Source organism: Pyrgilauda ruficollis, unplaced genomic scaffold (assembly GCF_017590135.1).
Source record: "Pyrgilauda ruficollis isolate IOZ18807 unplaced genomic scaffold, ASM1759013v1 scaffold25, whole genome shotgun sequence".
Taxonomy (NCBI): domain Eukaryota; kingdom Metazoa; phylum Chordata; class Aves; order Passeriformes; family Passeridae; genus Pyrgilauda; species Pyrgilauda ruficollis.
In genome coordinates, this window is record NW_024523822.1 from 771,266 (window position 1) to 787,099 (window position 15,834).

A 15,834-nucleotide genomic window follows, 5' to 3' on the forward strand; every position below is an offset into this window, starting at 1 on the left:
GAAATTAAATAAAAAAACCAAGAAACAATCAGACCAGAACACATCATCACGAATCTAAGGCTAAAGTTTTATCATAAATATGCAATGGGCACCTGCACTCAGAGCTCTTTTGGTAGCATATCTGGGGTTTAACATGCAATAATGCAGCTAAGGGCCAAGATATAAACTACCATGGGAAATAAGCCTGAAAGTACGTTTTGCTGGAACATGTGACCACATTGTACTGAAATGCTTTCACACAACTGAATTGAATTTTACTGGTGTTTATTTTCCTGAAAATATCTTTCTTATTTTTCTTTTCCTTAATTAAGTAGGACATGGATACTTTCAGACTGAAGCCATTAGTTTTGAAAGAGCTTTAATATTAAAAATTTAAGTTAAAAAAAATCTAAACATTGTTTTAAGAGACCAAAACCATTCTTTCCCTTTTCTTCTCTAAATTTTGCTTTCAAAGCCTGTGAAATACAATTTTTTCTTCAACAGAACACATGCAAGTTGAGCTGTATCTGTTTTTTTAAAAAACAGCAAAACAGGGAAAAAGAAAAAATATATGGATCAAGGTACAGAAGCACAATATGGAGTGTAACTCCATACTGGTCTTTTCTGTATTTCTGTCCCTGTCAGCGGGCTCACATGTCTTGATTGATGAATGCCCAATCTTTTGCCTTGACATGCAACCTTGCTCTTGCAAAATCTATTTTATATTTTACTACCCAAAATTTTTCTGCAAATAACCATCAACTTCTTCCCTGTTCCTTCACCGACTCTTGCTTCTTTCCCCAGAGATCTACTACTGTATACTTGGGAACTTGCAGCAAAACAACCAAAGAGAAAAAAACACCTCTCACTGAGAAAAGAGAGATTCCTTCCATGTAAGATCAGCATGAGTATTTGGTCTCTACACTGGTAAAGGAGATACATGGTTCCTTGCCAAGATTACAGCTCTAAAAAGGACTGCACTACAATTTGAAATTTGATATTCCTTACCTAAATACAAAATTTTAAAAAAATCTGATTAAAATTAATCAAAATCTGTTTTCTCTCTCAAAAAAAGAGAGGGCGAGATCCCAAAAAATATCATGCAAAGTATTTGCTTACAGTCTGGCTTCAGAAGCTGGGAGTGTTCCATGACCCAGCCAAAAGCAAAGGAATCAGTAAGTGCACAGCACTTTCAAAACACAGCTCATCACTGAGAAGCTGAGACTGGTTAGTCCGAATAAGTATTTTCAAGGTGCACTCTATTAAAACTGTGCTGAATTAGCTTCAGAGGTCTTTGAACTTTTAACAGCCCTGAACATAATTATTAAATTAGAAAGCAGATAAAGAAAGCCTACTTTCAGATGGTCCATTTCCCATTCAAAGACATCAAATGCTTTAAACTAAGACAGTGATTATCCTTCCACTTCAAACTAACAGCTACTCTTTGTGCCATTTCTTCCCACACTGAGCTTTCAAGACTATGAACTGGAAAAGAAATTTGGCAATACTGAAAAGCATGTTGTTGAAGGCTTCTTGAATCACTTCTCTGTTGGATAAAGAATATTTTTTGTTAGGGATACAAGCTGCATTAAAACCACACTACTGATGGAGAAGAACTTTATGAAATTTGGATATGAGCACATAATTTGTCTCCCACACACTTAAGTTCCTTGGGTTATTCACTTTATTGCCAAGCTAAGCATCTAGTAAGTCAAAGCAATTCCTGGCAAGCTATTTCAGCACGCACATGTTGAACAGTTTTTAAGTCACAGCTTACAGGCAAGCATCATGTCTGTACTGGGTGCTCCTACAGGGTGGTCATCAGCTTCTGGTGGCCTGGGGTAAAATGTGGCACTAGGATAACTCATGCAAAGTGTTATTAAACAAAAGAAAATTAGGATAGAACGTACAAAGAAGGCACAATCGCAAGAAAGAAAGGTCACAGGCAGCAGAGCACAGCAGTCCCCAAATTAGCCTTCTATAAACCCACTGGTTCACCTCTGTTGCAGGAAGGGGGTGCTGCCACCAGCTTCTTCATCTGGGATGTTCTGGAGGGAAGTGTTTCATAGACAACCAAAAGTCAAGTGCAGAATGCAACCAGGGCATCAGCTTGTTCAGCAACTGGTTAAGCGAGGAAAGAGGCCTTGCTGTGCAACCACACTCTCTTGGGAGAGCAGCACTAAACAACAAGATGCTCACACTGATGGAAGCCTTCTGAGCCTCCCAGACAAGCACATACACAACTCCCGAAGCAGCCCCAATCATGCATTTGATGCATCTTCATTTTTAAGAATTAAGCAACGCAGCCCTTATTCCCTCTAGTTAAAAGCAGAGTTTTATTATTGTAATTCGTAGTGGGTGAGAGAGAGGATTTGTGCTACTTGGGTGGCTTATGAAGCCAAACCAAATATGTGGTACAACAGGACCAATGTGTGAGCACAAGCAGGCTGGTTAGCATTTAGCTTAGGAAAGTTATATTAAAACTCTGAAAGAAACTTGAGTTTTAAAGTCCAGCTTCAGCCACAGCTCCTTTCATGCTTTTGAAGCTCTCTAATTAAAAAGACAATTAGAGATGAACAATATTTGCTGTGGTTGGAGACCATGTGAACACAGTGACTCAACACACACTGCAGAAAACCCCTTGTAGAGGCTCTGCAGCATTGTCCTTTGCAGTAGACTGGCAGAATTAAAATTGCAACACTTGAAAAGTTATTTCGAATTTGCTGCTTCTGCTGCTAAACAAACTGCCAGAGACAAAAATCAAGGTTAGACTGATTTGTTCTACTAAAACAAGTTCCCCAATGCTTCTCCCTCCTGTGACACTGCCCGCACAGCAAACCGGGGAAGGGTGGGTTCACTGCAGCAGATTTCTGCACCAGAGAGGAAGGATGCTAGGCCTTGGCTCTTCCTGTTGAGCAACAAGCTCAATGGGTGACAGGAAGATGCTGTGCATGGAAAAATCAAGAGACTGAGCATGGAAAATCATCCCATCTGGGTTTAGAAGTGGATGGGTGGAGGAAATTGATCACCTCTTCTGAGAGAGCACCACTGTACACAAAGAGCTGTGGAAGGAGCCCCATTTTCTTCCAGGGGCAGCAGTGACCACATCCCTGTTACTTACGTGAGTTTTCATTTCATTAGCTACTGTTGTGGACATCATGACACAGCAGATGATGGTCACCAGGATGAAGTAAAGCGCGTACATGAAGCGGGTGCTGGTTGACTGCTTTATCTTGGGGCAGCATTTGCAGCACAAGGAACAAGCAGCAGTACCGCAGCAGCAGGCCAACTGGAAAGTAAGACAAAAAAAAACACAAGTCAGAAACCCACCAAAACCATCCATCTTAAGGTTTCTATTGCAAAAGTTAGACAGGGAAGCTGGGAGACTTCCTGAAAAACTCCAGAATTTCTCAAGACCTCTCCTCCCAGCTGAGCAGCATTTAAGTGGAAGCAGACTGTCTTGCTTATCAAAACTCAGTAGTTTTAAGCACATCAGTGTCTAGCTTTCCCAGATTTGCTAAGGATGAGAGACAGATTTCCCTGTGTATTTTAGTGTTCTACCAGCAACTGAGGGTCCATCAAGATAAAATCCACAAAACACAGCAAAACCCACGTAATTATTTTATTCAACAAGGAAAAAGGTACTGAATAAATCCTGAAAGGCATCTAGGTTGAGGTTCATTACTTTCTTGCTGTCAACAGTATCACTGACTTTCAAAGAACCTGGATTCACCTTCCCTGCCTTCTACTTTAGAAAAGTCATGTATAAAATATGAAGGTAAGTCTTACTTATGTATATAAGGCAGCACTGTCCTTGGCTAGGCCCTTACTTGCAACAGGCAGCAGCTCCATATGGTTCCTGTCTGTGCTTAACCCACCAACCATGACCACAGGAGGGATTTTTGGACATCAGCAGGCAGCCAGGAGCAGGGAGCCGCCCTCCCAGGTCTCATTGCTGCCAACCCAGAGTAACCTCACCCCGCTACACTCCCATTTTCCAGGCACTCCCTGAGGCTAGGTATGGTGTGCTGCCAGAGCATGGCACTCCAGCACACCAAGGCTGCTTCCTACTGGTGTTTCCTCAGCTTTTGGAGGGGCCACAGGAACATTCAGAGGACCTTCTGCTTTCAACAAGCAGTTGTACAAGGTGGATGCTTGCCAAAAGATTGAAAATCACAAGTGCCACATTTGAGTAGCCCAGGCAAACTTCACTGGTTGTATGTGTCTTCAGGCACCCAAGCATCATGCACTGCTTTCCTCCCAGGACACTTCCTCCTCCAGCATCAAGGACTTGTCTGGTGAAGGGGAGGGGGTTTCATGTGTGTCCACAGACACCTATGTCTAACTCCACAGAATATCACAACCAGACTGGTTGTTCAAAGAGCCTCAAATCATTCTAAAGAACTCTGCTGAAAAGACTCCCAGCTTATCACTTCCTTGCTATGACTATCCCTGCAACATTCAAGGTCACACTTCCTGCCTTCAGCCCCCAGGAGCGGGTGGCAGACAGGCCCTTCCCTTTCTCCACAGCAGCTCTTCAGCTGCAGAAGACATAACACGGGGACAGTCCAACCCAGCCCCCAAGCTGGGTCTCATGCCAGAGGAGACGGGGCCTCAAAGCATGCAGCTGCTAAAACTGCTGCTACTGCAGAACAGAAACCCTGCCCAAAACACAGAGCTCCAGATATGGGGAATAAACAGAATGGGCTCGTGTTGGCACCAAAGCTGGAAATTAAAAATACTATGTGCAAAAGCACATCATGCAAGTATACTTTCAAAATAGAAGGCTCAAGTGGCTGAATAGCAATTCTGTTTTTTATAGGTAGTGAAATTACATTACCTTTTAGAGCATCAACACAGGTCCAGGATATAAGGAAACTACAGCAAGTTACTGACTCAGCAAACAAACGCGGTAACATTTAAAAATAAATGCATACCAGAAATGTGTAATTTACCCACTTCAGAAGTTTAACAACAAGAGCAAAAAAGTAAGAGTGAAGGTCCTTTTAACATGAAAGGATTTGGTATCAGCCCAATCCAAAGTATCCACAATGAACCTGAACTGCCTGCCTTAGCATAACAACTACAGTATGGAAGAAAAAAGGTATGCAGCTTTGGCATCTGTAAGGAGAAAAACATTTTCCTACACCAGGTGCTAGAGAGCTCTGCCAGTAAAATCTCATCTACATCCAGCAACGTCTGCTATTCTACTCCTGGGTCATTAGAGCTGCTACTTAAAGCAACAAATGCTTAAACAGAATATGCAAGTCATTTATGTATTTTTCCACATTACTTAGACCTTAATGATAGTTTCTAATACTGAGCATGTACCCTAAAAATAGGAAATATTTGTGAAAAATACCACTATTTCCATCTTTTTCCAGATGCACCTCTTCAAGCACTCTGAAAAGCCATGGAAACCATAGAAAGTTGGTTAGACTATTCAGCCACAGCCTCAAATTTGATGGTTTGGGGTTTTTTTTTGTGAGGGTTTTTATTTTTTTTTTTTCTTTTTTAAACTGTACCTCTAACATTCAGAGTAGGCCACAATGAAATAGGTGTTATCCAAAAATAAATGAGAACAGTCTCTGTCCCAAAGACTAAGATGCTGGCCACAACCTACTGACCCAAGAGGTTTCAAAGATATTATCTTTGGGTGGCAAGACGTCAAAGCCCACACATACAAAGAGTTCTTTCTCTGTCAAGTTTTGGTCAATGTGCAGCTAAGCTACACAGATACTCTGATGCCACATCCTTTACTGCAGGCATGGCCCATCTCACTTCTCCTTTGCCTTTCGACTGCAGCAATGGTCTGCACAGGGACTCCAAACTCACTGCAAGCCAGCAATAAATTGTCACGTTATAAAAAAGAGACTGAGAAAAAAAGAAAGTAATGTCAAAAATCTTTTACAGATTAAGCTTATCATTAAAATCTCCTCCAAAGAATGGGGTTCTGCAGGAGGAAGATGCTGTGCAGTTTTTATGACAGACACAACCCAACCAACAATGAAGGTCAGTGAACACTACCAGCAGGCAGGCATTGTATGCACAGGTCTGTATGTACAGAGCTCCTTCAGAGTCTCATGAGTCTCACCCCAAGCCCAGGCACCCCAAGAGCCCAGCACAGAGGCAGCTGAAAGCCAGGCTGCTCTACCAGGAGTTCATCATCCTGCAGCAGGTTCTGGTTTCAAGTCCCTCTCAACCCAAAGGCTCCCACAAGTCAGACAGCAAGCACAGCCACCCTGGCTCTCTCTCTAGCTTTACATCTCCTCACCAGGGTGAACACCACTGTCTGACAATAATTACACACAGTGGGCAAATATTTATGCTTTCCACAAACACTTACCATCAGCCAGCTCCCTCACACTAACCCACCAGGACGCCACAGCATAGACCAGCCGCCTGCTTTGCTCAGGACTATTCTTTCAGAGCTCACAGAGTACAGCGCCAACTTGCCTGAGACCCCCGAATCTGAACGCCTAACATACTTGAAAACAGATTTGAGCTGCCTGCATGATGGCTGACTTGACTGGTTTCACAACAGCAGCTGTGGAAAGCTGTGTGGGAAATATTTCTGTTAAAATATATTCAAAGTGCAGTTTCACAGACATTTCTTCTGGCAGCCAGGCTGGCTTAACAACCCCAGGCTTGACCCAGCCTTTCTCCCAATGACACCAGAGTTGTGAGTATGATCCCCATATAGGCCATTCACGTAAGAGCTGGACTCAATGAATCTTGTGGGTCCCTTCCAACTGAGACTAACCTGTGAATCCTCTGCCAGCCACTCCACTCCTCTTGCCCATTCTTACCCCTGCTCCAGCACCTCATGAGCCCTGACAGTTCTTTCTTCTGCTGCGGGTGACCGAATAAAGCAACCTAGTGGCAAGGTGTGAAAATCACATATGACCCCTTCTCAGCTGCTGATTTATTATTACACAACAGCAGCAACAGTTCTACCACTTCACGTGAGGGCACAGTGAAAGAGGGGCAGGAGAGGAAAGCAGAGGTGAATGTTTTGCAGCTGTCCTACACACCTCTTCCCTTCTCTGAACAGATGTTTCCAGCGGCGCTTTCCTACCACCTCATTCAATCTGAGTGCTGTAGGTGCCTGCCAATGCAACAACAGTAATTTTGACATTCACCCAGGAAAGAGCAGAAGTAAGCCGACACACAACAGCCCTAGCTCATGCAAACCACTTTTCCAAGTACCGGCAGGCACGGACATATTGAACAGTCCCATCTTAAAACAGCCTGGGGAGCACCTATGGTTACAGGAGTTAGACAGGTTAACAAAACAGGGTAAAAGCAGGCTTACCAACTTGCGAGCAAACTATCGGTTCCCTACAATAAGTACACTGCCAACACACACTTAACATCTGCCACACACTCAATTCTTGATTTTTGCAAGCTGTGATGAGATCTGATAAATCACTGGAATGGGGTACGAGAGTAATGTTAAGCACATGTAACTGTTTACATACAAGACTGAAAGTAAGAGAACCTATCTTGCCTGCTGCTTTTGTAGAGACAGTGAGATTTTAAAAACGTATTTTCCACATGTTTCCAAAAATATTTCGAAGGATTTAGGAAATACTTTGTGTGGTCATTAAAGAGAAGTGTCTCAGGATCACAGCCCAAAATAGCCTATGGTATTTTTAAATTATACAGACCATAGGCAAGTATCAAGCTTATCACAACAAAGAATTTCCTTTTGGGAAACTTCAGCAGAAATGGTAAAAATCAAAGTGGATAAGAGCACAATGGAGAAAAAACCCTGCATTCTTTAGTGAAATGAAGACTTAGCAGCTTTTCATTTCTTCCTTCCTAGCTGACAGCCTGGTGAGAGCGTCGGGGGAGAATTCGTGCCTTCCAGCCTGTTCACGGAGCACAGGAATGTGCCTTGCTGAAGCTTCTTTTCATGGGGGCCTACAGCAGCTTAGTTTTTCATGCACTGCTTGATTACTTGACTACCAGCATTATCTGGGCCATAAGATTTGCAGATAATGCAGGCACCGAGCTGTTAACAGCAGTGTCTACCAAAAACATCCAAACATCTACTCTCACAGCTACAGACAGCATCCAAGCAGGGTGGACAGGCAAAGCAGCTAGCCCTGCATGAAAAAGATCCTGAAGTGGCCACACACCTGCCCTTGCTTGGACTTTTGGTTTCAGGAAAGAGCATCTCTTGAAGCAAATATTTCATTAGTGCACTGGTTCATGAAAATAAGAGACGTCTGATGCCAGGTGTCCTGAGTGTTAGGAGCTGGTCTCAGACGATTACTGAAAACTGACTGCTGTTATGCACATGCATTTTCCAAAAGCTTCATCAACGGGTCACATGACAACACAGCTGTTTGTCCTTCTGAAGTAACTAAACTCACCAAAAAGGAGGCTTTATTTTGTCCTTTGTTTGACTTAACTGGCTTTCCACTGCTTGTTATTTAATATTCAGACTCACCATGTGACTTAAGCCAAGAGGCTTTGTGAACCAACATACCAGTTAATCAACAGATGACCTATTTTGAGGAGCACATCTCACACTGCAAACTGCAAAACTGAAACAGATTTCAGAGGAAAGCCACGCCAGCCCAGACGCTGCCTGAGTCCTGCTTTCTGGTGAGGCTTTCCTGCCCTCAGCCGCCACGGGGCAGAGCTGCCATGCAGCACCAAGCAGCTCGAAACCTAGGCAAGAAAGCCATGCTGAGTTAAACCAGGGGTGAGCCGCTGCCGGGCACCGGCAGAGCTGAAGTGAAGCTGGGCTGAGGGCGATTCGCTTCTGTCTCTCGGCACAAACGTTACTAAAAGTGGTCACTCAGCTCAGCATCAGAAAATAGCATCACTGCAAAATGTCTAAATTCAAGTCTGCTCAACTGCTTTTCTCCTGATGATTTTGGAAAAATCAAGTCAATTGTTTAGTCTGATCTGAGCCTCACAGTGTATCATATCACCCATCTCCTCTACAGAGCTATTTTCCATTAGCATAGACCATCTGGATTTGACAGCAGTATGAGGAAAACTGTCCATCCCTGTGGTTACTTAAATCTGACACTGAGAAGTGAAAAAAATCTCCCACTTTCTAATTTGTCTGCTACAGTTTCCCAGGCACTGGTTCCTGGTGAGGCTTTCTTTACTAACTTAAACAACCTTTAAATTTCCTGCTCTTTTCTCCCTGCTCATCAGAGAAGGAAACCAAAACATTTATCCTCAGTCTCATTTGAAGGCTTTAAGACTTCTCCTTCCAGCACCTAAGCTGTTCAGGGTCTTTTTTCCCGAAAAAAATTTAATTTACCCAGTCCCTTCGACAAAAGTATGGCAGTCTGACTGCAAAGAGTCCAGCACGTCACCTTCCTCCTCTCTCCAGCATACAGCCACAGAGGGGGTGGGACTCAGCCTTGCAGCACTCCACACACAAGGTGGGCAGCCAGCTACATGGCTGTACTTAAAAAGCTGTAATTTTTGCCATCCAGGTTACATCTGCTTCAATAGTAGTCTCTGCTTCACTAGTCCTTTCATCTGCCTGTGTGCTTCTGGGAGTAATTTTAAATAGCCTCTCAAGTGAGACCTGATCCTCAATCTTCTTTGCATTGATCCCTGGACATTCTTCAGTGACAGCAACCTCTGCTGAGTGACAGGTTCAGCTGTCCTTTCTATAATTTCACATTTCACAGTTTTCTCATCTGCAGGTAGTTTAAGCTCATGCTGCAGCCACTTCTCAGACTTTCACACCAGAGGAGAGAATAACCGAGCAGCTGAAAGATTCAAGCGAAGTGAGCAGTGGCAAAGTCTCACAACTGGGGCTATCACTTCTTACAGAGAGCCGATTTTATCCAGTTTAGCTCTGATGTTCGAGACCTGGACTCCAGATGTAGGATGGCACATGGTATAACATGGTAAATCACCAGGTACAGAGAACAAAATGCAGGACGGTAACTGCCTAAGTCCATGTACCACTGGAGTGAAGAAGCAGTTAAAATGAAATTTTCATTTGCATTGACTTAAAAGCAAGTAAAAGCTGGAACAGCTGCTTTGCTTTTGAATAAATAGACAGGTTTGAATTGTTTCACAGATATGCTGTGTCTTTAAAAGACGGTTTCAGTCCAAGAGGACTTTAGGGTACGGAGTAAAAAAAGAAAAAAAAAAGACATTAACACTTTGCATAAAGAGACAAACTGGTACAAAGCCTTAACTCTTGCTCCTCCCTTCATATTAATAAAAACCTACTTGTTCAAAGCATTGCTAAAGATGCTTCAGTTTACATCGATGTCACAACACTCACACACTTTTCCTGACTGGCAGGTTCAAAGTAGAGCTTGCTCACATCCTGACATTGCTTCTTGATGAGCATTTTTAAATATAATGCCTACATCTTCCTGATATAGGAAGTATTCCCGAACCACTGTTTTGCCAGTGACTGTAATAAGCCAAGAGAAAAACCCTTGAGACAGGTCTTTTCAAAAATATGAAGAACAGTTCCTGTTAAAACTCAGTACCAGAAATTACAGGTTGATGTATTTTGGATCAGTGCTACTGGGCAGAAAGAAGAGCAACATTTCATGCACTCAGACTGTTAACATTTATACGCTTAAGTACTTGAACACACACCATCTTTAATTGCTGGAATATCCAATTACTAAACTGCAAACACTAGTTCCTATGTAGCTACCACAAATTAAAATGATGATGAGATTGCTGGTGTGTAGGTCTCCCTTCAAAACGGGCACAGAGCCACCTCCCCAGATGCCATCACGGGCACACCCTACGGTCCCCCCAGCTCTGGGTGCCTCAGTGCCTCACTCCCCCACGCTGTAACATGCTGATGCTGAAGCTTATTTCCTGGATAACTTGAACAAGGCAGCAGGTCAGATCCCATCAACAGAATGGTCAGCTGCAGACTACGTATCTTGGAGGGCGGGCATTTAAAATGCTAAGGCCTAATAGGGCCTGCACCCTAATGGTGGGGAAAGAAATGGAAGCTCCACTAACTGGGATCCTTCGGAAGGACACAGGAAGCAACCTAAGGTCCAAGCATCTTCTCATGGCTAACCTGAGAACACCACGCAACCTCAGTGTGTGTTTGGGATGAGAGCAGTCACTAGCTCCAACGAGACCTACAGCTTCCACCGTAGTCACAGCTCAGGCTTTCTTTCATCCCTGAATTAAGTATGTCTGTACCTACAACTGAGAGTCCTTCCATTGCAATGAAAGTTCCAGTAAATGGAAAAACATATGCCAGAACAACCACTCTTGCAAAAACTAAAATAAAATCAGCAGTAGTTTTTAGATCCTTTGGCAGAAAAATACCCCCTTGCCCTTAAAAGTGAAGGCCCTGCTCTTATACCGCCTTAACTCCACAGCTCTAGAGCTATGGGTATTTAAGGCATTTCTTTAAGCTCACAATAAAACCAACTCATGGGATGCAAGAGAAAAAGTCTAAGAAAATAGGAAGCAATTGGAAATCAGGCAGAAATGAGAAAGACCTATCTTCTCCCTCTTATGCAGTGACAGGAAAAGGATTCTAACCTAGAAATGTAATGTCAAATGATACAACACTTACAGGATCTCCCCATTTTTTGGTCACTTTTTCTTCCCATTTTGATCACTTTTGAGTGCAGTAGTAAATTTTATCCTGCTATGGCAGGCAGATGAAACCTCCAAGATCAGTTTTTAACGTTTCCTTGAAAATAGACAAAAGTTTTAGTGGAGGAAAAAATTATCTCAACCCTAAGCAAAGAAGAGGTTGCAATGCAACTTCATATTTATTTGAAAGGGAATCAGCATGAGAGACCAGCCTCAATGGACAAAGCTGCAGGAAATCAGGCTTTGCTAATTCAATTATTCAGGAAACCATTTATTCAAAGCAACAACTCCATGTTTCTGCAAACAGGGAAAATAGTTCTTCACCAGGCCTTTTATCCTAACATACTGGAGTACACTACAATAGCCTACATCTCATCTCAGACAGCTAGTTTCACCTTCTATCACAATTAATAACAGCAATGGCAAAAGTGTGGAAATACCTGCAGCTAAATGCTCAGGCCAAACACACTAAACAAACCCCTGTCACCTAGGAAGGTCACCTGCAGAACAAGGGGTGGTATGTTTGGGAGCACCGTGCGCAGTGAAGCCAGGAACACCAACGGCACCATCCCTCAGCACTGCGGTGCATCGCACTACACATACACAGTGCTCCTGTGACCTCAGAGGACACAAATCCGGATAAGAGTGACGGAAACACACTTTTCACCCTACAATGAAAAGAGGAGACCATGGGGGACAGGACTGCAAGCCCCCTTCTCAATCTGCAGGTGCAAACAGGCAGCACCAGAGAAGCAGGCAGTCGCAGTCCCGGAGCGCACAGGCATCTCCCTCCTTACCTCAGAAGTTATGAGTCACAGAAGTCAAAAGATGAGCCAAGGCCAACCTTAAAAATATAGCAGGACTGTTTCCCCCCTTTTTTTTTTTCTTTTAAAAAAACTCCATCAGATTTAGTATTATGGGTAGAAAATGAAAAGTTGGTATTCTAACTTGTGGCACATATTTTATTTACTATCTGATATTATTTCCAAAGGCAGAACACTATTAAGGACATCTCCCAAGATTTAATGGACCTACAAAAAGAGCTTCATAAGCTTGAATAGCTACCAGTTCTAACTGGAAAATTCATCTACTTCAACAACCCAGCTACAAGATACCATCCACTCCAAATGAATGTTAACGATCCAAATTACATTTATTTAACTCTGGAAAAAACATATTCATTGTAATAAAGATTTTCCACAACAGCTGCTTTCTTTAACCATGATCTCAACTTTATTCTCTTGAGAATCACTAGTGAAGAAAACCCAAATATAAAATCCTGTTTCCTGTCAATTTAAGCAAAGTTTTTATGTAATCAAAAGCATTGTGAAAGCCCAAGCCAAACTGTATTCTCACTGCATTCTAAAAATAGGTCTATCAGTGAGATACAAGCAAAAGAAGAAACATTTAGCAAGTTTATTACAGCTCAGAAATCTATATATCATAATTGTCTTCAAAGCATGGTTGTACACTGCCCAGTAAAAAACAACTGCAGAAATTAAAGTTTATAAATGGCCAAATTCCTTCAAAGAAAGGAATTTCCAGGGTCTACGTGGCAAGGATGCAAGTCACACAGTAATGTCCATTAAGATAATTTTAAATAATTTTGCAAATGCAAAATCATCATAACCGAAGTACACTTCAGTCTGGCAGCTTGCCACTATATCCTGAAACAAGAGGAATCTGGGCTGCAAAACCCGGATGCATTCATTCTGACAGGCACCATCAACTAGGCGTTTAGCAAGGTTTGACTCAAAAAAGTACCAATCACTCATCATCTACTTCACACCAGGGAAATTTTTTTGAGTGAAAATTAATTGTCATGTTAACTCACAATAAAATTTTGATATCCACTACAGACAAATGGCAATTACACACAAACGACAACTGCACTTAAATAGCTCAGAAAGGCAATACCAAAGTTCTCAGTCAGCTCTAGGAAAGCAGATCCACAGACAGAGACATGCATAAGACATCAACAAGGCAAAAATACTCACAACAAAAAAGAATCCTCATGCTACAGGACAACAAGCACATCAAACTACTATAATTTAGGAAAAAATCAGGGACCTAACATCAGAGTTGTTTTGTATGACTCTTGTAAAAGTTTCAGCTTTCCTCAAGCACTTAATCTCTCCTAGACATAGGGTTAACTTCATCTTCAGGAAAACATTGAAGGAGAGGCCAAATTCCTTCTTGATTTTCCAGCTTGATTAACAGTACCCACAAAATGCCTGAGGAGGCTTGGATGAGACAGAATGAAGAATTTCTATCCCATTTGTTTTTCTTGTGTATTAATCACATTATACAAACATGCCCTCATCAAGGCTGGAATAAATCAAGTAAAAAAAGCAAAGACCATTTTTCATTATAAAAATGTGACACTGCATGATAATGAAACGTGGTTTATGCTGCTTATTATCATAGCCTTTGAAAAGGTTATCCACGCTGTGTTTGCTGGTGTAACTCCAGCAATATGTCCTATTTAGCACAGGTAAGTCTTGTATCAGAAACAGTACTTGAGCCAGCAGAATATATCTCCCCTGAGACTTCTGGCTCTATGACTACATCCACCTTAGGGCTTTTACTTCATCTTCAACAACACTAAGGAGTTCAGTTTATTTACAGACTCCAAAGTGTCAGTGAAACACATTACTATCAGGGATTACCAGATAGTGAAACACATTACTATCAGGGATTACCACACAGGATAGGGATGGAGGCTTTAAGAATGTCTCAAAGGTTGGTCACGCTAAAGCCGTGCCATTCACTAAGCATCACAACAGTTTCATCCTCTTGGTAATTTAAGTTTCTTCCCCAGGAGCCACACCAAAAAAAAAAAAAAAAAAAACAAAAACCAAAACAAAAAAAAAAAAAAAAAAAAAAAAAAAAAAAAAAAAAAAAAAAAAAAAAACACCAAAAAAAACCCAAACCAAAGACAATGAAAATGCAAAAAACCAAGAGCCACTGTAGTAGCAACACCTACTAAATGTACTTTGTTGAGCTGCTCCACAACGTGTTTCGCAGACTGCCAAAATGGTTATGAAGCAGCAGGCAGGGAGGCCCCTGCATTGAGAAGAGTATTAGCAAACACAGTTACTGGTGTCCCGCAGGTCCACAGCACTGTGTGGAGAAGCTCAGAGCAGCTCCCAGAGGGCAAGCAAGTGGATGCATGCTCAGCAATCCTCCTGTCCCGCTGGAGATTGAAAGAGCCTCAGACAAAAGACCAAATCTCCTCCAGGATTTCCAGCTACAGGAAAGATGCAACATTTTTCCCAGGTGGTTCATAAAAGAGCAAGAGAATAATCAGAGTCTAAGGGTGGGCAAAGTGAGCAGAGGAAAAGAAATATCAATAGAATTAGGACCATAAGGTACTTAAATATGTAAAATAATAGGAATAAGCTCACTGGCTAGTCTGCTGCAGACAGAAGTAGTAATGTGTTTCTATTGCAGAAACAGAGATTTATGAAAATAAAACACAAAATAAAGTGCCTGGGGAAGATGTCTAACATCACACCAGAGAGACAACTATCAGGAAGAAAAGTCCTTCAGTGCAACCAAGGAGGATATGTGGAAAGGGCCTCACTACTGCCTATCTCCTCGTCATGATCCGTCATCTGTGGACTTGATTTAAATAGGAAAACAGGTGCACCATGGTAAGATGAAGAGTTCTGAATCCCCAACCCACGGATACTGAACAGTGTAGGTCCTGCACGGCCCTCCACCACCACTTGCTCTCACCTCTCACTTCCTCTGCCAGCACCTGAACATGCCGAAACCTTCCACAAGCCGAATTTAAAGGAGTTTGTGAAAGGGTCTGAGGACTGATGGGCAGCCAGGGGCTATGAGATTAGTTAAGTGCATTCCAATTCTTATACCATGCGGTGTAAGAACTCCCCACCACCTGCAGCCAGTGGCTGCTACCCAACCGCCTCCCGCAGCAGCTCAAAGGATCTGTTGCCCCTTTGGGAATTGCTCCTTGTCGCGCAGGGCTTTGGGAAGGCCTCTCCCCAAGTCCGCGCCCCCAGCCCATGCCGCTGCCCTGCTGCGGACTCCGGTGCGCGGAGCGGCTCCCGCCTGTCCGCACGCAGCTCGGGACAGCCTGCGCCCAGCCTCCCTCCCGAAACACCAGGGGAATCCACCCAGGAAACCTGCTGAAACACCACTGCGGGCACTCGAGAGCCTGGGCAGCCACCCCAGCTCGCTGCGAGGGCTGCTGTTCCTCTACCGCGCCGACGGCCCGGGGAGCGCGGCGCGCAGCCCGACGCGGAGCCCGCC

The 15,834-nt window shown here is 43.0% G+C and overlaps 1 protein-coding gene across 1 annotated transcript in view; it reads right to left on the minus strand.

The window, feature by feature from the left end:
- The window catches only part of SERINC5 (serine incorporator 5), a 48,981-nt gene that overhangs the window by 32,571 nt on the left and 576 nt on the right, over positions 1 to 15,834 (minus strand). Inside the window, exon 2 of the mRNA XM_041470744.1 lies at positions 3,101 to 3,268. Coding sequence (XP_041326678.1) covers positions 3,101 to 3,268 — 168 coding nt within the window. The remainder of the gene's footprint in view (positions 1 to 3,100; positions 3,269 to 15,834) is intronic.